Source organism: Panthera uncia (assembly GCF_023721935.1).
Source record: "Panthera uncia isolate 11264 chromosome A3 unlocalized genomic scaffold, Puncia_PCG_1.0 HiC_scaffold_11, whole genome shotgun sequence".
In the NCBI taxonomy this organism is placed as follows: domain Eukaryota; kingdom Metazoa; phylum Chordata; class Mammalia; order Carnivora; family Felidae; genus Panthera; species Panthera uncia.
This window is the reverse complement of record NW_026057578.1, coordinates 25,267,594-25,290,313: the sequence shown is the minus strand read 5'-3', so window position 1 is coordinate 25,290,313 and position 22,720 is coordinate 25,267,594. Positions and strand designations below refer to the sequence as shown.

General features: G+C 55.6%; 1 protein-coding gene across 1 annotated transcript; it reads left to right on the top strand.

Annotated features, from left to right (window-relative positions):
• Window positions 1-689: 689 nt before the first annotated feature.
• On the top strand, window positions 690-19,273 carry BPIFB2 (BPI fold containing family B member 2). The gene is made up of 15 exons (XM_049650007.1): window positions 690-886; window positions 3,380-3,473; window positions 5,292-5,396; window positions 6,245-6,391; window positions 8,213-8,273; window positions 9,609-9,669; window positions 13,585-13,676; window positions 13,923-14,108; window positions 14,331-14,384; window positions 14,900-15,070; window positions 15,903-15,970; window positions 16,157-16,202; window positions 16,958-17,021; window positions 17,323-17,399; window positions 18,923-19,273. The coding sequence occupies exons 1-15, from the start codon at window positions 778-780 to the stop codon at window positions 18,962-18,964; spliced, it is 1,377 nt and encodes a 458-aa protein (XP_049505964.1). The 5' UTR covers window positions 690-777; the 3' UTR covers window positions 18,965-19,273.
• Window positions 19,274-22,720: the final 3,447 nt, after the last annotated feature.

The window sequence follows — 22,720 nt, the reverse complement described above, 5'->3', positions numbered from 1 at the left end:
GGGAGGAGCCTCGACTTCCCCATCTGTTTAAGGGGAATACGACTTCCAAGCGCCTTCCACAGAAGGGTCCATCCCCGGTCTTGTGGTGGGACTTTGGGCAAGTGCCACCTCGCTGGGCCTCCATTAGCCCATCTCAGCAGCGGCCCCTCATTCCTAAGTCAGACACAGATCCATCCGCTTGGCTGGGCTGGGTCTGGAGGGGTTTGGGGGCCATGCTAGAGGCCTGCATTTAGGACAGTCCTCAGCTGGTACAGGATAAGGTGAGGACAGGAGCCACCCTGGCTGGGTTCGAACAGCTGGACACTAGGATGGGCTGTCACACTGGGCTGGACTCCTGGCATCAGGAAGAACAGCCTTGGGCTTGGGGGTGGTCGGCCCGGGCTCTCTCCTTGGGGCGGGAGGCTGCTCTCAGTCTCCCTAACCGGGAATCTCCTCCACCTCCTCTGGCATGGCGTGGGTCCTACCGCCGGGCCTAGTTTGCTGTGTGGCCTTAGGCAAAGCCATGTCTTCTCTGGGCCTTGGGGCCTGCTTCCAGTCCAGATCCCCCTGTGGCTCCTGAGGAATCAGGCTGGGAAGATGATACCTCCCAATGCAGAGATGCAAAACGGACGTGTGAGGGTCTCGGGTAGGGCTGCGATCACCACCCAGGGCTTGCGACCTCTGGGCTGGGGTGGGGTTCAAACGGCCAGCGGGGTGGGAACGCATTCTGGGCAAGCTTTCTGATGCTCGTCCCTGCCCCAGCCCACAGATCTCGGGGAGGCAGTGGCCAGGACAGCCATGGCTCCGGCACGCAGGGTGGGCCTGCTGCTGTCCCTGCTGCTGCCTGTGGTCAGCGCCTCCATGCCGGGCACCGTGGTCAGACTCAACAGGGCCGTGCTGAGCTACGGTAAGAGGCGTGCTGCCGGGCTACCCCGTGTGACAGGGCACGAGCATGGGCACAGTCCCAAGTGTGCCTGCGGATCTGTGAACTCAAAAGCCGTACGGGGACCTGGGTTTTATCTCCTGGGCCGCTGTGTCCCTGGCCCCCAGATAATGGCTGACGAAGTGCGGCTCGGCAAACGCTTATTAAGTAAATGCCTGAGCGGGGGTATATGTCCTGTCTGCCACGCGTGTGCGCACGCACGGCTGTACTCGTGTGGCCCCGCGAGGTGGGCAAGTGTTGGTGTGCGTGTCTGCTTTTGCTCGTGCGTGTCTGCGTGCAAGCCTGAGAGTTCATGGAGATGCATATGCCCATGTGTGCGCCTGAGCGTCAGCACGTGTACTGACTTGTACGCGTGCAAGCGCCATGCACGTGCCTGGGTGTGAGCATACAGGTGTGGCTGCCAGGCCTGCACATGTACATGCGTGCGTGCAGGGTGGGCTGTAGGTGCACACACGTGTGCTGGGGGAAGGCACGTCTGGCACAGAACCGGAGCTGGAGCTCTGTGGGGTTCACAGGAAGAAGACCAGCGCTGCTCTGGGCCCCTCTCGGGCAAGGTCTCTATCCTACGACTCTGTCCGTCCTTCGAAGACCTGCTTCATCCCCCCGGGGAGGGCACAATGAAAAGACGTAGGCCCAGGGAGGGACAAAAGCTACCTCCCAGTTGCCCCCGGGATCCCACCAGAGCTGGGTCAGGGGTGAGAAATCAGAAGCCGTTTCCCCCAAGTCCAGACCAAATTCAGATTACAGCATGGGGCACTCAGGTCAGACAATAGAAGGGACTTTCAGCGGCCCAGGCCACGAAGCACGGAGGCAGCAGCGCCCCTGGCACACATACAGCCTTCCGGGACCTTGTATCCGGGCAGATAGGCAGGCAGTGAAAGGGGTCAGTGACCCGTGTTAGTCTGTCACTGGGGCATGGAGACGTGCGTGGAAACTACAGGCAGGGACATGAGGCTTGCTGCCTTCCACTGGCCGTCATCACTCTGCCTGTCCTGTGTGAGCCTCCTTTGTCCCCGAGAGCCATCCCAGGTGTACCTGCGTGTGCTCTTGGTGGAAATCCAGCAGGAGGCTCAGACCGCACACACCTCTTTCTAAGGTGGCGCTGGGTGGCTTCTTAACAGTGTCTCTCCAATCCCGTCTTGCAAACCTGTGTCAGGCGAGCACTGTAGGTGGAGTCTAGGGGCCTGGGTGTGAGTCTTGGCTCAGCCACAGAAGGTCAGGCTGGAGAGGAGTATCGAGAACATAGAGGCCACTGGCCGTCTGCTCCAGGTCTAAGGAAAACCAAGGTCCAGAGGGGCGCAGTGGTTTCCTGGTTCCCACAGTGAGTCTGAGTGAAGTCCAGGCTTCTGGACTCTTCATCTGGTGCTCCCTTCCAGCACCATTACCTCTCGTTTTCATCCCACTCATGTTGGATGGTTTAATGAGCACCTCCCTCGCCTGGCCGCACAGGTGCATGAGGAAGCTCAAGGGCTTGGAGGCCAGACGCCTCAGCTGATCCAGCATCCCCTTGCCAGATGTCCTCACTCTCAGTAAACCGGGCACAATGTAGTACCTACGTCATGGAACTGTGAGGAGAGGCAAAGCCCTCAGAACAGTGCTGGGCACAAAAGAGGTGCTAGAGAAGTGACAGTCATTATTATTATACAAATAAATAGCAGTGAAAGCTAACATTTACTGTGCATTGAGGCTTTACAAGGACGCTGTGTGACAGGTACCTTTATAATCATTGCAAATTTACAGACGGGGAAACGGAGGCACAGAGCAGCCACAGTGGTGGTGATAGCAGAGCTGGGATTTGTACCCAGAATCTGAGGGACTCCAGAATCCTCAGCCTCTGGCCCCCCAAGGACAGCACCCCCACTCTCTGTCCCACTCTACTGGGAAATGCTCCTTCTGCTTGGGGACTTGGGGGAAAGCTCCAGAAGAGATGGGATTCGATCAGAGTCTTGCAGAAGGGCAAAGGATGTTCTTGTTTATGAGGAGTGGGGCAGACAAGATTTAGAAAGGCAGGGGGCACCCGGGTGGCTCAGTCAGTTGGGCGTCCGACTTCAGCTCAGGTCATGATCTCGCGGTCCGTGAGTTCGAGCCCCGCGTCGGGCTCTGTGTTGACAGCTCAGAGCCTGGAGCCTGCTTCGGATTCTGTGTCTCCCTCGCTCTCTCTGCCCCTCCCCCGCTCTCTGTTTCTGTCTCTCAAAACTAAATAAACATTAAAAAAAAAAAAGATTTCGAAAGGCAGAAGCAAGAAGGGGAAAGGCATGCCTTGCAGGGCCTGGTGTGAGTAACACTCATGGGGACCCAACTGCATCCCCCACCCCTTCCCTGCCCGTGAGCAAATGTGACACCCTTCCAGTCTCCAAGTCCCCTCTGCCCAAGATGTGGGGCAGGCGGTGGTGGGTGGTGCGGTCTTGCTCAGCAGCTCCCGAGGACAGTCTGACCTCACCTGCTCTGACCCTGCAGTGTCTGAAATTGGGAAAGCCCCGCTCCAGCAGGCCCTGAACGTCACAGTCCCGTATTTCCTGGAGTGGAATGGAGAGGTGCATCAGCCCACAAGGTGAGTGCTCCCACCTCCTGGGAAAAATGCTTCAGTCCACTAGATGAGTGCCCCACATATTGGGGAGTGCTCCCTACCAGCTCGAGGGGGGCTTCCCCCATCAGGTACGCTCACCCTTCAGGTGAGTGGTCACAAGATGATTGAGGAGCTGGGACCAAGGTGGAGACATGGGGGTGGGGGTGGTCCTGGGGCCTCTAAATTAGCAGATTTCTGCCCCCAGGAGTCAAGACTGTAGCTCCTGGGTCCCCAGGGCTGGCAAGAGCCTTGGCTACTTCCTCCAAAAGCGAGACACTGAGTTGAGACACAAGTCTGAGCCTAAGTACCCCCACACTCCTGTAATGAATAGAGACTCAAAGGCAGAGGTGGATGGGGGCCATCTCAAGCTCAGACACCCCCAGGGGCTGAGCCATCTGTCCCCATCCATGTGGGAACAGATTGACTATTGCCAGATCTCTGGATACCCAAGAGAAGTCATATATATATATTTAAAATCTATCAATTTTGGAGGTGCCTGGGTGGCTCAGTGGGTTAAGCAGCTGACTTCAGCTCAGGTCATGATCTCGCGGTCTGTGAGTTTGAGCCCCGCATCGGGCTCTGTGCTGACAGCTCAGAGCCTGGAGCCTGCTTCAGATTCTGTGGCTCCCTCTTTCTCTCTGCCCCTCCCCTGCTCATGCTCTGTCTCTTTCTCTCTCTCAAGAATAAACATTAAAAAAAAAATGATAAAAAAAATCTATCGATTTTGAATGATGGCAACTTACCAAAAAACACTTAAAACTTTAAAACACGATAAAACCACAGCTGGTGTGGAGGCCCCCAGTTTGAGACTCTTAGGGTAGGCCTGGGGCACTTCTCTTGGCTTACAGTGGAGAACTGAGAACGACATAAATACCCAAGAGTCAAGGATTCCTTAATGTTTTATAGTTGGCCACACGTGTCCTTGTTTGTAGAAGCGGGAAGACAGCCAAGGCGGATGTCAAGTGAAAAGAAGCAGGTTCTAGGTCAGCCTGTGTCCGAAAGAGAGTCACAGAAAGATGTCAGCTAAGTGCTAACAGTGAGACTGTTCGAGGGTGGAGTTTTGATGTGACTTTTAAAATTTATGTCATTTTGTATTGTCTGAATTCCCACCTCCAACTGTGCCAGGGAAAACATGACTCATTTAGGAAAAAAAGGAAAAGATAGCTAGTGCTTAGAGGGGGCACGTGGGTGGCTCAGTCGGTTAAGCTTCTGACTCTTGATTTCGGCTCAGATCATGACCTCACGGTTGTGAGATCAAGTCCCTGGATCAAGTCCCAGGCTCTGTACTGGGTGTGGAGGCTGCTTGGGATTCTCTCTCTCCCTCTCTCTGGCCCTGACCCCTGCTCTCTCTCTCTCTCAAAAAAAAAAAAAAAAAAAAAAAGTGCTTAGCGATCAGAATAGGCAGTTTTGAAGGGAATGAGTTTCCCATTCCTGGAGGGCTACAAGCCAAAGCTGTTGACTAGAATGCCATGGAGGGGAGTTTCTGCCTTCTGGAGCCCACCTTCCAAGATTTCCCCACTTCTGTCAGAAACCAAAATCTCTCCAAGACCCGAACAATCATCCCACTCACTTCTTGCCCAAGGCTGGGAATCCTCTCTGCATCCTTTCCCCACCAGCTGGTTGTCCAATAGTGACTTGCATGCCCCCTAGGATGGAGAACTCACTACCTCTTCCTCATGCCATGGTTCCCACAGTCAGAAAGTCCTTCTTTATAACATCAGCAGCGTGGCTCAGAACACCCACCCCAGAGGTGATTCCAAGGTTTAATGAGGCCACCCCATCACCTCCACTCCCACCCTACAGGATCCAGACATTGAACATCCGTGTGTCTCACTTCCACCTGAAATTCGTTGCCGACTTCGGGGTGCGATTGTTGGTAGCAGCTAATTTTACTTTCAAGGTCTTTCGGTGAGCGAATCTCCCTGGGGGCAGGGGTGGGCAGCAGGATTTTCAGGGAAGCTCCAAGGGGCAGAGTGAGGGGAGGGGAGTTAGCAAGTCCCAGGACCTGCACCCAAGCTTTCCACTTCCTGTCCAGTGCTCCTTCCCACCCTCCAGTGGGGGAGCGAGACGATGAGAGAATTTCTGAGAACCTGGACCCTGCTCAACAGCTGTGTCCCCGGGGAAGCCATTTCACTCCTGCAGCCCTCAGTTTCCTCCTCTGTGAAGTGGGATGAAACTCTGCAGGATGACTGTGAGGGACACAGTGAACGGATCTGTTGCCATAATTAAAATCACACCTCCTACAGGTGCTCAGTAGATGTAGCTATCAGAATTATCTCCGTGTCCCAGGCACTTTATGTGTGTTTGATTTCCAAACCATCAGCGTGGGCATCCAGAGGGATCTCTTATTTCAACCCCTCTGCGCTGACACGAACACTGTATGAGTGCTCGCTGTGGGCCAGGCTCCACGCAGGGTGTTTTCACATGGCCACCTCATAGAAAGCTCAGCACAGCCCTGAGAGATAGGCACCGTCACGCTATGTCCATTTCACAGAAGAGGAAACTGGGGCTCAGTATGGGGAGTGACTGGCCCAGGGTCTCGCAGTGAGAGGGTATGGGGAACCAGAGTTCAAGCCCATCTGCTGCAATGGCTGTGACCTTGAGTGGAGCGTGGAGGGCTCTGAGCCTGCCCCAGGCGGGGCCATCTCACACCTGCCTGCGTCAAGTGGAGGGCGGGCTCGGGCCGTGGGTGGGGGGGTTTGTAGGGTAGGCTCCGCTGGGTGGTGCCGCTGGGGCTCAGGAATGGTGTCCCACAGAGTCCCAGAGCCCCTGGAGCTGATGCTGCCCGTGGTAGTGCTGGCCGATGCCCATGTGGCCCAGGGCTCCATCGGGACCCCCGTGGTCAGCATCTCTGCCTGCTTCCCGCTCTTCAGCAACGCCAGTGTGTCCCATGGCAGTTCCAGGTGAGTGCCTGGTGAGGGCGGGGCTGCAGAGTCCCAGCTGCCCAGCCTGTGGTACCATTTCTCGAGTTTCCTGCTCAAGCTTTCATCCAATTGCCCCAAGGGGCTTAAGAGACCCCCAGTATCACACCTGTTTTATGGCTGAGGACACTGAGGCTCAGGGAGGGGAAGGGACTTGCCCAAGGCCACACGGCGAGGCCATGTCCCCTCCACTGCTCTCCCCCCCCGACCCACAGCACATGACGATGCACAGCCATTACCATACTGCTCAGGGAGGATGCTGGCCTGACGTGGCTCTTAGGGACCTCAGAGGTCTCTCCCTGCAGAGATGGGGATTCTGAGACCCAGGGGGCTGGGACCCGTCAACCTCACTGTGAGTCAGGGCTGCATCTAAAGCTGACAGGGGCTCCCACCTCCAGAGCACCTGCTGTGTGCTGTGCAGGTTCTAAGCCCTTCACGACGTCACAGTAGTCCTACCAGGAAGATGTAAGTATTCCCTTGTTTTATGAGAGAACAAATGGAGACCCAGAACAGTTAAGTAACTTGTCCAAGTAACACAGCTGGCAAACGGTGGAGTGCGTTCAAACCCCCGTAGCCTGACTCACCTCCTGCATGATGTGTACCTTCTCACATGTGAGCTGGGTGGGCGTTTGGGACTGGCCTTTCTCCCCCCAGAGGGGGCTGGGCATAAGTCCGCCCATCTTGGGTTCCATGATCTTCACGTGTAACACATGACCCCTCGCCGTCCTCGCGGGCAGGGGCTGCTCATGGAGAGGAAAGCCCAGAAGTTAAAGACATTAGAAACACAGCTGTCCTTCTCCCACCTCCCTTGAGGTGCAGTTCAGTGAGCTTGGGCTGAGGCTTGGATCAACATTTATGAATGGATAAAGAAGATATAGCACACACACACACACACACACACACACACACACACACACACGCACACACTGGAATATTACTCAGCCATAAAAAAGAAAGAAATCTTACCATTTGCAATGACATGGATGCAAAACAAAATGAGTCAGTCAGAGAAAGGCAAATACCATATGATTTTACTCACATGTGAAATTTAACAAACAAAACAAACCAGCAAAGGGAAAAAGAGAGAGAGAGTCAAAATAAGAAACAGACTCTTAACTATAGAGAACACACTGATGGTTCCCAGAGGGGAGGGGGTGTGGGGGGGAAACAGGTGATGGGGAGGAAGGAGTGCACCTGCCTTGAGGAGTGCGGGGTGATGTACGGAAGTGTTGAGTCACTAACTTATACACCTGAAACTAATATGACACTGTATGTTAACTATACTGGAATTTAAATAAAAACTTAAAGTAAAAAACCCCGAAGAACTACAGTCCTATGGATCCCCGCTGAGAAACAACTTAGACCCATCTCCCATTGTTCAGAGGGGAAACTGAGGCGCAGAATGAGGAAGGGACTCTCCTGGCTGTGTCACCGAGAACTGGAGCCTGAGCAGGAAGCACCCCCAGCTCCCTGGGCTCAGAGTGGCCATGAAGCCAGCGGGCCAAGGACGGGGCTGAGTCCGGCTTTCACAGCGTCTTCTCTGTCTCCCCTGAGCCTGACCTCATAATCACGTTTTGGCCACTTCTGAACCTCCAAACCAATGACCTCTTTTTTGAGGCTCAGTTTCCTCATCTGCGGGGACAATGGTGCCAGCACTGTGTCTGGCACATGGGAGTGAAGAATGGGATTCACTGGCCCCCCCTGGCTCAGGGGACACCCTTGTCTCTGAGACTGTGGGCCGGGAGAAACGGGCCGGAATGGGTGCCCCGGAGCTCAGGAGCGTTTTCTGTGACTCTCCCTCAGCGTGGCCCCGGGGCCGCTGGCCCTGGTGCAGAAGCACGTCAGAGCTGTCCTGCGGAACAAGGTAAATAGACCTCCTGCCAGATCTCCCCGGGGCCAGGCCATTGCTTCCCCGTGAAGGCGGGTGCATGAATGGGGGACTGTAGGCATGGGGGCATTGGGACTGTCAGTGCTTTTTCTAAAATAGAAGGCCATGGGACTTCTCCAATTTTCCCACAAGGGCAGGAAAGAGGCTGAGGGGAAGGTCTGGGGCAGTGACAGAGAGGACGAAATAAGGGTGGATTTGGGGGCTGCGGGGAAGGGAGGCCCCTGCTCCTGGGCCAGCCCCAGTTCCATGCCGGAGGGTGGCGGGGAGGCAGTGCTATCAGGGGCCGTGGGGCTTGTGAAAAAGACAAAAGGAAAGTGGACAAGAGCATGGGCACTGGAGCCAGGTGTGGCCTGGGCTTGAATCCTGGTCCCCTCCTTCCCGGCTGTGACACTCGGACAAGTCACCGAACCTCCCTCGGACCCCATTTCCACATGCGCAGCACAGAGAGTAAACCTCCCTCTCCAGCCAGGTAGGGTGGAGTTGAGCACATTAACATCTGTGAAGAGTTTCGAACAGTTTTGGCAGAGTGAGCACTCTGATTCCTGTCGCTATTTCCAGCCTTGTCATTCGTCAGAGACAGTGCCTCTGGAGCTAGGGTCCCACTGCTAAGGGCGGGCCGCTTCTCCACCTCTGCCCCTTCCCACACCACCCCATCTCCTGATTTGGTCCCTACAACCCCAAATCAACCCACTCGGTGCCATCCCACACCCAACAGAGGCGGGCCCCAGTGTTCCCATCTTGCAGATGGGAAGACTGAGGCCCAAGGGCTGAAGGCAGTACAGCCCGACCTGGCCCACTCCTCTGCCTCCTGGCCTCCCCTGGCCCAGCCCCAGCAGCTCTGTCTGGACCAGGCTGTGACCACCCTTGGCCTTGTGGTCTCTCCTTGCCCCACCTTCTATCACACTGACCCCGGCTTAATACACTTCTCGAGCTGCCCACTGTGCCCAGAACTCTGGACTTGCTCGCTGACCACTGTCTGCCCTCCCCGTGTGCAGCACCCATCCCCCAGCTGGCCTCTGGGCCCCAGTGCAGCAGGCTCCTTGACCCGATTGTTCGGGCCCAGCTGTGGTCCCCTCCTGCTGTGTCCCACTGCCCCCGTTCTTTCCTCGACGCTCATGGGCCCCAACTTCTTTGAATCCTCAGTGCCCAGGAGAGGTGCTGGAAGATGCCCACTGGGTGGCCGAGGAAGGAAGGGATTCCGGACCTTGGTGGGCCAGAGGAGGCTTCCAGACTGGGACCCTAGACCCTCCCCGCCTCACCCCTCCAGCCCCAGTGCCACTCTAACCAGCCTCCGCCTCTGTCTTGCCACAGCTGTGCCTGAGTGTCTCCAACCTGGTGCAGGGCCTCAACGTCCACCTGGGCACTTTAATTGGTAAGAACTGGGGCCCAGGGGGAGGGTGCTGGGGCCTCTGAGCCCCTTCTGGGGTCCCTAAGACCCTTCAAAGGGCCCCCCAGTCAGGGCTGACCTCTGGGAGATCAACCGTAGGATGACTGAACAATTACTGATGGACTTGGGGAATCTCCAAATTCTAGAATCATGTCTTCGAATGTTTGCCGTGTGCGTGCAAGTGTGCACATGCGTGTGGGGGCGGGGTGGGGGAGTACATTCAGTCTGCAGTTGCCTCCTCCCCTGCCTGGAGACTCAGAGACCCCATTGTCCCCTGGTTTTGTTCCCACATCTCCCACGTTCTTTGCCAGACTCTCCCCACTGGCAGTTTGGGGCTTCGTGTATTCTATTTCCCGCTGGACACCTTCTCCGGCAGGCTTCTCTGACTCAGCACATGAACTCAAGCTCGTCTGCTCCCAAGTGCCCCTGCCCCCACTTGCCTTCTCAGCCGCCATCCACCCATCCAGAGGCGAGCCTCCCAGGGGTCTTCATACGCAGGAGTACTGGGAGTATACTAGGAGCAAGGCCTGTGGGGATAACCCCCCCCCCAAGCAGACCCTGAGACAAGCTGCTAGCCTATGTGGCCTGAATGGGGTGGGTCCTAGGGGTACTGGTTGGGGAGGGGTGCCTGTGGGAGGGGAAGGAAGGTGTATTCTTGAGCAGAGGTGCTATGGTGGGCAACTGGGGCTCATGCCACCGGGGGGCTCTTGGCGGCCGAGGCCAACGTGCCTGCATCCTGCCCGAGGGACAAGAGCTGGGGTGTTCATCTGCCAACACTGGTCACATCCCCACTGCCCCCCACGCTTGCCTCCGCTACCACGGCCGGGCTCCCAGGGCTTGGAGCCACAGTGCATGGTCCATGTGGAAGCATGGCTGCAGTAGTGACCTGAACAAGGCTGGGTCAGGACTTGATCTTACGACACAAAGCTAAAAGCTGTGAAAGCAGGCAGGCCTCGTTTTGTTCCAGCGGTTGTTTATCCGCATTAATGACACGCTGGCCCTGGTGGGGCGCCTGTGCGGCTCAGTCGGTTAAGCGTCCGACTTTGGCTCAGGTCATGATCTCACGGCTCTGGGTTCGATCCCTGCATCAGGCTCTGTGCTGACAGCTCGGAGCGTGGAGCCCGCTTCGGGTTCTGTGTCTCCCTGTCTCTCTGCCCCTCCCCCACTCTCTCTCTCTCTCTCTCTCTCTCTCTCTTAAAAGTAAATAAACATTAAAAAAGAAAAAAACCCACTCTGGCCATCACCTGCCCTGCCCCGGTCGGGTCAAAGAGTGCATCCTTTGTTGATCTGGGAGTTATATGTGCTCCTGAGCCTCAGCATAATCCAGGGCTCCCTCCGTTTTGCCGCAAATCTGTCTTAAAGATGCTCCTGTTGGAAGCACACCTTCCTCTATCTGAGCACTTTGCCCGGGACTCTAGTGCTTCTCCATGTCACCATCGCTGCCTCTGTAAAATCCAGAGGCGTTGACTGCCGGCAGATACGCCTTGCAATGGGAGTCAGGGCTTTACCTCTTAGCTGTCACGCGGTGTGGGACAGGTGTGCGGGGACAGGAGGCAGGGCGGCATGCTGGTGTCAGGTCCGGAGGGATGGCCGACAGGGTCCATGTTTATCTGTGGTGGGTTCTTCAGTGAAGACTTTCGTATCAGGGTAGCTTTGGCTTTCTTGGGCAAACGTTCAACAGCAGTCCCGTGAGGCGGCCTCCGTCCCCCCAGTTTCTAGACGGGAAATTGGAGGCTCCGAGTCTAAAATCCTCGGCACGGTGCTAGAACCACCCATGAGCTGGCTCACGCTGGCTTTCTCCTCCGCACGTGTCCACCCACTGCTCTGCCCATACGTCATGGCCCGACTCACCGTCCCCGCAGGGAACAGTCCTTGATTTGGCCTCCTCCCCTCATTGCTGCAGCCCCCCCCCCCCCATACTAACCTTAACAGGAGGCACAGAGACGTCAAGGAAACTGGACCTGGAACCAAAGGACATGAAGTTAAATCCTGGCTTTGTTGCTCAAATGCTGTGTGGTCTCAGGAAGTCACTCCACCTCTCTGAGCCTGACGAGTTCAATCCAAACAAACGGGGCTCAAAATCCCTATTTCTCCCATGTGCTGCTATGGGACAGCACAGGGTAAGTGCCTGGCAGGCAGTAGGCTCAACAAACATTAGTCCCTCCCTTCTCCCTCGTGGAGTTAGCGCCATCAAGATGCTTGTGGCTGGGCTCATAGCAAAGACCAGCTCTTGCCCTTTTCTTTGAGGAATTAAAAAAAATCTGGTAAAGGAAATCTAAACGTCCAGCCCTAGGGGACTCTTTATATGAGTCACGTACACCTACAGCGTGGAGTGACAGGAGCCATTAAAAGGCATAGCTTAAAAGGGCGTTTAATCACCCAGCAGCATGCCTGGCAAAATACAGTATAATAAAAGCTAATATTTACTGTAGTATTATTAGCTCCGTTTTACAGATGGAGAAACCGAGGCAGCCTGCCTTGAGAGCCGTGCTCTTGACTAAGCTATAACGCCACCCCGTAAAGAAACCACAGAAGGACCCACAGCCACACACGGCTTCAGTGCAGCTTTACTGAGGGGAGGACAGATGGCAGGGAGTTAGTCTCTGCAGGAGAAAATACCGACAAAAATAAATTTGAGATTCTGGGCTATATTTTTTCCATCTTTCAAAAAAAAAACCCTTCTGTATGTCCACAGTGCAGTATTTAAACATTTTTAATGTTTTTATTCATTTTGAAAACCTATAGTAATTTTCTCTTTTAAGTGTCCAGTCCTCTGAGTTCTGACAAATGCATACAATTGCGTAACCACCTCCAAACTTGAGCTACAGAACACCTCGCCAGCCCCGCAGATTCCTCTGGGCTGCCCCCCTCCTCCCACCCCAATCTTCTGACGGCCACGGAGCTGTAGAAATGGAGTCATACTATATTGCTTTTACAAGCACAAGAAATTTCCAGAATACTGAGGAAACAAAATTAAATCCGGAGGAGACATTAGAAAATCAGACCAAAATCTGATGGACACACACACACACGCACACACACACAACACACACACACTTTGGTCATTCAGAGCCTTGGAGGACCTATTGCTAAAAGCTGGGTTTTCTTGACCGCAGTGTTGAGCCTTCACCTACCACGCCGGCTAGCCTAGCCGTGTCCAGAGATGTGGCTCCCACGAGTGACTCACCCTTTGCAACCTTCCCAGTCACAATATTCTGAGCTTTGGGAGAACTTGCCTTATAGCAATTGGACTGTAATTGGAACAAAAGTTTCCCTGAGGGTCTCTTGGGGAGCAGCACTGCTCTGCTCCCACAGTGCATGGTCCCAGGGGCATGTGCCTTTGGACTTTCTGTAGGAGGCTGTGTGATCAGGTGGAGAGAGACAGACAGGTATCCAGTCCTGGGCACAACTGAGCTCACCAAACTCTGTGTGTGTGTGTGTGTGTGTGTGTGTGTGTGTGTGTGTGTAAAACGGTCTCCTAACCTTACAGGCTCGTGGATTGAATGGGACAGTGTAAGTCAAATGTCCAGACCTTGACACATGTGAGCTCCGTTCTTTTTCTGCCGTCCCTTCTTGCTTTCTTCAGGGGATATCTGTGTCTAGAGTGGCCCTTCCCTTTCCTTCTAACTTGGGGTCTCTAGTCTTCCATTGATTCGGAAAGCGAGAAACCAAAACTATTAGAATTGTGTGTAAAGTAAGAGTCCACAGGTTGTAAGCGGCTGAATCTTGGGTGTGTGCATTTTGTGACATAAGTTCACTTACTCAGAGACCTTTTTTTTTTTCTTACCTCCTCGGCTTCTTGGCCTGGGTAGTCAGATAATTGAGTTTTCTGGATAGGTGAGGCATTGGTAGGTAAGGCTAAGGATGCCATGTTTTCTTCTTCATCCCGCTTTCATTTAGGCCTCAACCCTGTGGGTCCAGAGTCCCAGATTCGCTACTCCATGATCAGTGTGCCCAACATCACTAAGGACTACATTTCCTTGGATATCAACGTAAGTGCCACCTTGTCAGCCCAGGGTCCTTGGGCTTGTTGCTTCTGGCGTCTTTGGACTACAGGAGGGAGGAGGAGCTGGAATGGCCTTCCAGGCGGGAGCAAGGCATGCGGGCAAAGGTGTGAGGCTGGACAGCATGTGACATATGGGTGGGTGGCATCTCAGAGCCCCAGGTTCTGTGATGGAGCCACCACCCTGCTGAGGCCCCATCGCTTTTCTCCCTCTCACCACCCCCCAACCCCATAGGCCGTTCTCTTCCTACTGGGCAAGCCCATTGTCCTGCCCGTGGACGCCACCCCCTTTGTGCTGCCACTGCACGTGGGTGCCAATGGAACCATGGCAACCGTGGGTCTCTCCCAGGACCTGTTTGACTCTGTCCTCCTGCTGCTGCAGAAGGCTGGTGCCCTCAACCTGGACATCACAGGGCAGCTGGTGAGGGTCGGACCTGCTGCCCAGGGCACGTGGGACAGGCACGCCCGGTGGCCCAGCCTGGGGAGGCCCCGCAAAGGTCAAATTGTGGGTGGGGCAGCTCGAGATCTGGGGCCACGGGTTGGCTGTTGGAAAGGTTAAATGGGGGTTACGGGGAGGCAAAAGCTGGTCTCGCTTGGGGAGTGGCTGCCCTCAAACCTGTCGTGATGTGGGGTCTGATTTCAGGAGTCGGGTGACAACCTACTCAACACATCTGTGCTGGGCCAGCTCATCCCCGAGGTTGGTGACATTTTCGGTCATTTCGGGGGCTGAGGCCCAGCTGGGACTGGAGTGGGGGAGTCTCTCTGGCTGTGGGGTCTCTGCTGGCTCGTATGTGTCCCATGCGGCCTTCAGTGTCTGTCCTTGTAGCTACACCTGCTCTATCTGAGGAGCGCCCCCAGCTCCTATGCTGTTTCCCTCCTATGCCCTCATCCAGGCACTGCCCTCTGCCCAGAAGGCCTTTTCTGCTTCCTTTTCTCTCATTCATCTTCAAGACCAAGCTTGGGGTTACCTCCTAGGGGAGGCCCCGACCCCTAGCCTGGTCCAGGAGCCTTCTCAAGCTCCCTCGGCCCCTGAATTCCTGTCCCTCCTGGCACAGATCACAAGGCTACCACCCCTTCAGGCGGGGTGTCCCTGAGGACGCCGGCCTGAGACCCAGTCACATCTGAGCAGAGACGGAGGGGTGAGGAGTGGAGAGTCCACCCAGCCTTTGCCCCTAGGTGCCCTCCTCCCTCTCTCCCTCCCCTCGTCCCCAGGTGGCCCGCTGGTTCCCCAAGCCCATGCCTGTGGCGCTCAAGGTGCAGCTGGGCGCCACGCCCGTGGTCACACTCCATACCCATAATGCCACGCTTCAGCTGCAGCCCTTCGTGGAGGTCCGGGCAGTGGCTTCCAACTCAGCTTTCCGGTCCCTTTTCTCCTTTGATATGGTGAGTGAGGTGGGCTGGTGGGACTGGCTGGGAGGGTGGTGACACCCAAGACCCCACTTCGGCACCACTTTCCTCACTTGCTCTGCTCTGCTCTGTTCACACTGGGCTCCTTGCTGTTCTTTCACTATGCCATGACATTCCTGCCACAGGACCTTTGCATGTGCTGTCCCCTGTGCCCAGGACACTCTTCCCCTAGCTCTTGGCATGGCTGACTTCTCCTCTTTCAGGTCTCAGCTTAAAAGTTGCAACCCTTTTTTGGGGGCGTTTAGGTGGCTCAGTCAGTTAAGCGTCCGACTTCAGCTCAGGTTGTGATCTCAAGGTCTGTGAGTTCAAACCCCGCATCGGACTCTGTGCTGACAGCTCAGAGCCTGGAGCCTGTTTCAGATTCTGTGTCTCCCTCTCTCTCTGCCCCTCCCCTGCTCATGCTCTGTCTCTCTCTGTCTCAAAAATAAATAAAAACATTAAAAAAAATTTTTCTTTTAAAGTTTCAGCCCTTTTCAGGGCAGGCTTTTTGAACCACCCTGAGAAAGCTAGGCCCCACCAGCCCTCTCCATGCTACCACTCTGCTTTCACAGCACCTGCCACTCTCTGCAAGGCCTTTGTCTGGTTACTTTGGTTATTGTTCACCTCCCCTGGCCTGTGAGCGTTCCCAAGGGCAGAGACCTGGTCTGTCTCGTTCACACTGTGTTTGTCCCAGGGCTGTGTGCAGGGCCCGGCACCTCCGGGGGCTCCACAAACACCTGAATCAGTCAGGGAAGGGGTGGGAGCTAGTGGCCAACTGAGGACTCCCACGTGGGTCTGTGCTCTTTGACCTTGCTCTCCCTCGTGCCAGGTTGTGAACCTGAGCCTCCAGCTCTCTGTGTCCAAGTTGAAGCTTCGGGGGACCACATCTGTGCTGGGGTAAGGAAGGCCTCTTGGATCCAGCAGCCTCAGTGTGTTCCTCTGTGCAATGGGCCTGCAGCCCCTTGTCACAGTGTCACCCATCAGTGTCCGGCAGGGGAGCCTGGAATGCAGCATGTGGTACATGGTGGGGGCAGGGGGTGGGGGGACTAGGCCCCAGCACTAACCCTCCTGCTTCTCTTCCAGGGATATCCAGCTCGCCGTGGCCTCTTCCAATGTGGGCTTCATTGATGTGAGTGTGGGGCTGGGGTCTCCAGAGACCCCCTCACTGGGTTGGGCAGGCCTTGAGCCGTGTGCTTGCACATGAGTGCACCTGTACGAACCACCGTGATCGAGCTTCCTCCTGGGGTGCCTGGGGACAGCGGCCAGTCTGTCTTGCCCAGGCTGTCTGTCGGCTGGTCAGTCGGTCCGTCAGCCTCGGTTCTTCAGTGGGGCCCGTCAGTTAGCCTGCCTGTCACTGCCTGGTGGTCGATGACCGGTCAGGCCAAGAATCACTGAGTCTGTCGGTAATCAGACAAGCCAGCGTTGGACAGGGTTGGCTGCTCCTTCAGTCATGTGCCGTGACCGGGTCGTTAGCTACCACGCCGTCCTTTGCTGGCCGGCCTGTCAGTCACTACGGTCCATCAGTCTATCCACCATCAGTCCATCTGTCCATTGGTCAGCACCAATAAGGCAGCCGGTCCCCTGGCATCGGGCAGTCTGCCAGCCACCTGTTGGGCACACAGTGTCAGCCAGGTGCTGGTCTGTCTCCTCTCCCGAGAGCGGTTTCTGGGGGCCAGATGCTCAGAAAGCTGTCCTGACCCCAGGAGTAGCTGGGCTCTGCTTGGAGGCAGGACTGGGATGACCTGCCCTCCTCCCCACACCCGTCCCTCTGCCATTTGTGTGCCTGTCTGTGTCTGTCGTCGTGTTCATGTGTGGCCCATCTGTCCATCTCTCTCGGCCCCTCACTGGAGCGGGCCGACGGCCTCCCCGACTACGTGGCTGTAGACAGATCAAGTGCACCCACTCATGGACGCCGTGTTCAAGAAGCCCCTGCTGGATCACCTCAACGGTGAGCCCCGCCCTCCACGCCAGTAGGCCCCTACGGTCCCCTGCTGACCCTCCTCTGCTCCAGGTTCCCTTCTAGCCCCCTACCCACCGCCAGGGCTCAGAGGTTATGAGGGTGGGCGTTTTTAAGTTTTTTTCCCCTCCCTAAGCCTCAGGTGTCCCTTCTGTAAAATGAGTCTAATAATAATGGCTCCCACTCCCTGGCTGTCTGTGGGACTCAGTCACGAGGCACGTGAGGACTTCAGCACGGGGTGGTGTTCCCTTGCGGCCCCCTGGCTGACCTGTTTCTCCTTCCCCTCCTGCAGCTCTCCTGGGAATGGGGATTGCCCTCCCCAACGTGGTCAACCTCCACTATGTCGACACTGAGGTCTTTGTCTATGAGGTGAGAGCCTTTGGATGTGACCACATGGGCTTCCTCCTCCCTCGGGGGAAGGCTGGGCTCAGCGAGGCAGGGGTGCCTCCCACCCTTCTTTCCCAGTAGTATGAACAGTGGGGTCTCTGGGTCAGCCAGGCCTGGGATGTCCTCTGTTCCTGTCAAGACCATGCCACGAATCCTTGGCTGTAACGAGACGGAAAATTTCAGATGTTTAGAGACATTGGTACAAGGGTCCTCAACAAATATGCCAGGCCACATTAGGGGACTCAGTTATCCCACGATCTATGCCCGGGGCTGGGGGCACAACCTCTTTGGTGTCTGTGGAAGATGACACATACAGGCTTCTTCCGGTTTTATACACAAACCTCCATAGGCCGGATGGGGGACGGGGGCTTCCAGACCCTTCTAAAATCACCTTCCCTGTTGGGAAACTGTGGGCCCAGGGTGAAATTCCATCTTCACTGCCCAGGGTGAGACCTTACAATTTCTTGCCGTGTCACCTGAGATATAAATGATAATACTCTTTCTATTCACTCATCAAGATGTACAAAGGACAGAAAGCTTAGCCAAGGTCCCTCAAGCCCAACATCTGTGTGTGTTATTCACATCTTCCGAGTGGGACCATTGATGTTTTCCCAGGGATGATGCCCATGTTGCTTTAGAACTATGGTCCGAAGGCACTTGGGTGATCCACTCCCCCACCCCCCAAAAAAGGAACAACTATCACATGTTGGAACTTGGGCTATTAGTGAAAATTTCCCGGAGACTCTCCCAGATAGGCAAGGTCAGTGGCTGACCCACCCGCCGGGGTGCTCACCAATCTAGCCAACTGGGTCCAAAGTCAAAGGTCTCTAGACCAGCACTGTCCAAAAACACGTTCTGTGAGGATGGAAATCTGCACTGTCCAACACGGTAGCTGCTCTCAGCCCCTGGACACAAGTGGCTGTTGGACACTTGAAATGTGGCCAGTACAACTAAGAAGCTGAATTGTAAATTTCATGTAATTTTAATTGGCTTTAATTTAATAATGGCTACTGCACCGGACCATGTATGAGCTACAGGTGGGCAGGGCCTGGGTCTGGCTTGTCTCCAGCACGTGGAACAGGGCTCGGCTTGCGGCAGATGCTCAATGAAGATTTGTGGAAGGAATGACTGGATGACTGGCAGGCCCTGGGCACGGTTCTGCAGTGCAGGGAGGGAGGATATAGGGAAGGCGTCTGGCTCTCCCGGGGAGACCCGGACGTGGAGAAGCTGGTCCCAACGGCGTCCACAAGCATGCACTGAGCCCCAACCCCATGCTGGGGGCTCTGCCCATGTGCCCTGGCTGCATCCTCGTTGTAGGCCTATAGAGTGGCCACTCCCAAGTGACAGCAGGAAGCTGAGTCCCAGAGAGGCGAAAGACGGCCCTCAGAATACCTGCAGCAAGAGTGGCAGAACATGAGCTCAAAACCAGGCTGATGGGGCGGCTGGAGGTCCTACTGGCCCTCGTGTGGCCTCTGACCTGGCCCATGGTTTTCCTTGCCCTCCAGGGCTACGTCGTGATATCCAGCGGACTCTTATACCAGCGCTGAGGTGGGACCACCAGGGGAGCTGAGAGTGGGCCAGCTGCCTGCTTCAAGGTCTCTCTTACCTCAAGCCACTTGGGAAACTGAGGCAAAGCCACATTTAGCCATCACCGGCAAGCCAGATGATCCAGCCAGGCTGTTTAATCTCCACTGAGTGCCTGAGCTCCCCTCCCCCCTCCCCTCTCCCTCTTTCCCCCTCCCCCGCCCTCCTTCCCTCCCCTCCTCCCGCCTCCCTCCTCCGTCCCTGTGAGCACAGACCATTTCTCCAGGCTGTACAGACCTGTCCCCTCTTGCATTAAACATTTTCTCGCTGCAACCTCCAGCCAGACCCAGTGAACTCTGTGCAAACCTGAGGCTAGTTGCCTACGTCCAATTATTGGGTCCTGTTTGTCCCCGGAGCCACCAGAGCCACATGGCAGAAGAAGAGGATGTGACCACATCTCTGCTGACTGTATCTATTGACTCCCTCACCTCCTTGCCCCAGGAAGCTCATATTTTGAAAGGGGACCCTGGAGAGCAGCACAGATGGCTGGCAGTTACCAATGTCATAGTGGGACTTTAGGCACTGTGTCCTCAGCTGGTGGCATTTCCCCTCTACAGTGTCAAGTCCCATCTTGCTCCTAGCACCTCAGAAGAGCCTCATGAGTCAGGCAAGCAGGCTGTGGGGTTTCATTTGCCAGATGCAGGGACTGAGGCCCAGCAAGGAGAGGAGCATGGCAAGTGGCAGAGTGGGATGGTGGCAGACTTCTAGGACAGGGCCCTTCCAGGACTCCAGGAATAAGATGTCCAGTGCCCTCTTCCATCACCAGCACCCCATCTGGGGTGTCCTTGGGTCACAAGCCTCAGGTGACAGGGAGTGCACTGCCTTCTTGGGCGGCGTCTCTGTCTTTGGCTTACTGGGACACAGGTAAGGGTCTGTTGGAAGGAGGGGACTTGCCTCCTCCTGGGTCTGTGGTCTCAAGTGTGTCTAAGTCCTTTCCCTTTGAAAGCTCTTCAGACTCAGCGGCTCACGCACGACAAGATGGCCTAGGGAAGACCAAGGGACGCGAACCCTGGCAAGCCAAAGCCATGTGATTTTCTTCCCTTGATAAGCTAAGCTCTTAGCCAGACAGAGTGTTCCTTCCTGCCTAGATATACGGGATTCACATTCTGTTTATTTCTCTGCAGGAAAAGGCCTGAATTCCCACCAAGACCTTTGGTACAGTGTGACACTAACAGGTCACCCTCTAAGGGTTACAGGTTCATCCCGACTCGGTGTGACAGGCTGAGGGGCTTGGAGCGACCCCAGGGTCTGGGTGGTAGGGAGGGGCACGGGCAGCGCTGAGAAAAGGGAAGGCCCGACCCTAACATCCAACCTCACGATTGTGCTCAGGACAGCACGGCTGTTATTTCATTTGCTTGCTTAGTGAATTCATTCATTAATCCTACTTTTATCTGGACTTAAAATAGGCTCAGTCCAGGGCTAGGTGATTTGGAATATGAGAAAGGCAAAAATTTTAAGAATACAGACCCAACCAGGAGAGAAAGTTAATAGCTTAGAAAAGGATTGTAAGCTGGGTATATAGGGTCCATCTATTAAGTGGCCAGTCCAGTGATCCAACCTTCCTTCCTTCCTTCCTTCCTTCCTTCCTTCCTTCCATCCATCTGTCCATCCACATATCTACCCATTTATCCAATCAGCTTCCTCACCCAGATAGGCCTTTGTTTGTACCCATGATGTGCCTGGTTCTATAATAGATGCTCCTTTGAGAGGAAGGGATGAGCACTGGGGAGGTGGCGGCTGCATGCAGACACGTGTGGGTGCTTACAGAGGGAGGCCGGGCCCTGGCACTGGCAAGAGGCTTTCAGATCGGATGCACCAGAGGGGTGGGATGGGGGGTGAGGTAAGCGCTCTGGTTTGTTTGGAAAGGGCTACAGAGAGCCTGTGCCAGGCTGAGGCTGCAGGGTGGCAGAGGGGGTCACATTCTGGGCCAGTTGGACGGTCTTGCAGCCACACGACTAAGTAAGTGCAGGAAGCCCCTTCCTCTTGCACGCCCCTCCCATGCCCGCAGCTGAGGGCACACTCACTCTAAAGGGGAAACGCTGAAACAAATCTGAGTGTGGGAGGGTGCATGCAGAGCAGTGGGACAGTCACTGCTGACACGTGGGGCAGAGAAGGCGAGCCTGCGCCCTCTCAGGTCTGGTCTGGCTCCTTCACGGGTTGCGTCCCCCCGCCTCCCGCACACACCTTGCACACACTTTCTCTCTGAGCCGTTGCTCTTTCTCCCCCTGGGACACCTGAATCTGAACCAGTTTACCCCTGTCCGCCAGCTCAAATGCAGTCTCCCCTGGCCACACCCAAACTCCTCCACCCTGGTGACTCTGACGTGCTTCAATTTCAGACCACTGTCGTTGGGGCCTGTGGCTTCCCTCACAGAGCCTAGCATGGCAGGTGCATATAAATGTGTGGTTAGTGAGCTGCTGACCTTTGCATATGCTTGGTCCGGGCTTGCCCCAACCCCCAGCCCCAAGAAGCCGCGTGGAGACCAAGCCCCGTAGGTAAATGGGGGAGCCACCTTTGTTGTGTCCCCAAAGCATCTCCAGAGAGGGGAAAGATGGCACCGAACTTCAGAACCAGCCCAGTCTTCTGTGTCAGAGACGTAGGGGGAGGAGGGGGGCTGGGAGGATTCCCTGGAGGAAGCAGGCTGAATCTGGAGCAGTGGTGGGCGGGTGTTATAGGGGACCAGGCAGGGCGATCCTGGGGTGTGTGGAAGGGAGGTCAGACGGGCAGGCGGGAGCCTTCTTGGGTGTGCCTTGGAAGGTCTTGGCCTGGGATCTGGCGTCCCTTGGATCCAGATTTAACTCCTGGTTGTGCCATCACTTGCTGTATGACCTTGAGCCTCAGTTTCTCCATCTGTAAAATGGAGAAAATTGCCAAAGTGCTCGTCTCATAGGGTGGTCCTAAGGTTTAAATGCTCTAGTGCAGATCAAACACTTAGCAGGATGCCTGGCGCAGGTCACGGGCGCAGTAAACGGCCCTCTTATTGCTTTTATTATTGGCTGAATGAAAGCTGGGTCAGAGCAGCTTTGAGAGGTCTAGCCACAAGCTTGCTGGGCCAGTATTCCCCGCGGGAACCCTGAAGCCACATGGCGACCCAGGGCCCCAGGAAAAACTCTCTGCTTCCTTACAATAATTTCATTTTTCGGGAGCTTGCCTCCTACCTGGCCATTGGAAGTCAGTTAGGACCAGTTTACTTTGAACTTGGGGGGACAGGGGATGACATGAAGGTCCTTTTCCCTCTCGGAAAGCGTCTTGTTATTCTTCTCACAATTATAGAGAGGATAAAACAGCAGCCAAGGCCACACTGTGGGGACAGTGGCTGGGGCTGGGGCCCAGATCGCTGACACTAGGCAGGGGGCTTCTCCAGCCTTCCCGCTCTCCCCACAGTACCTGGGATGGCCCTAGGGGGAGGCAAGGAAAGCCAGGTGACCTGAGGTACACCAGGGCAGATTTGCACTGCAGGGGGAGGGCAGGTGAGGCTTGTCTGTCCCTCTGTCTGTTGGGGGTGGATCAGCAGGGATAAAATGATGCTATCTGTAGACTGACTCCTCCAGCTCAGGGCTCGGATCAGGGTGAAGCCTGGCTGGGCTGGCCCAAGCCCTTCTCTCCTCCTGTCCCAACCTGGCTTCAGTCCTGCTGATCTCAGGCAGGCCCTTGCCCCCTCTGGCCTCAGTGGCCTCATGTGCACATTGGGCACAGCAGCATCCTCCAACGTTCAGACC

What these genes read in the sequence shown, in the direction of transcription:
- BPIFB2 (XM_049650007.1), top strand. Translation starts at nt 778, where the DNA reads ATGGCTCCGGCACGCAGGGTGGGCCTGCTGCTGTCCCTGCTGCTGCCT. An exon ending in TGGGCCAGCTCATCCCCGAG is followed by an intron (nt 14,385 to 14,899) that starts GTTGGTGACATT and finishes CCTCGTCCCCAG; the next exon opens with GTGGCCCGCTGGTTCCCCAA. An exon ending in GGGACCACATCTGTGCTGGG is followed by an intron (nt 15,971 to 16,156) that starts GTAAGGAAGGCC and finishes CTTCTCTTCCAG; the next exon opens with GGATATCCAGCTCGCCGTGG.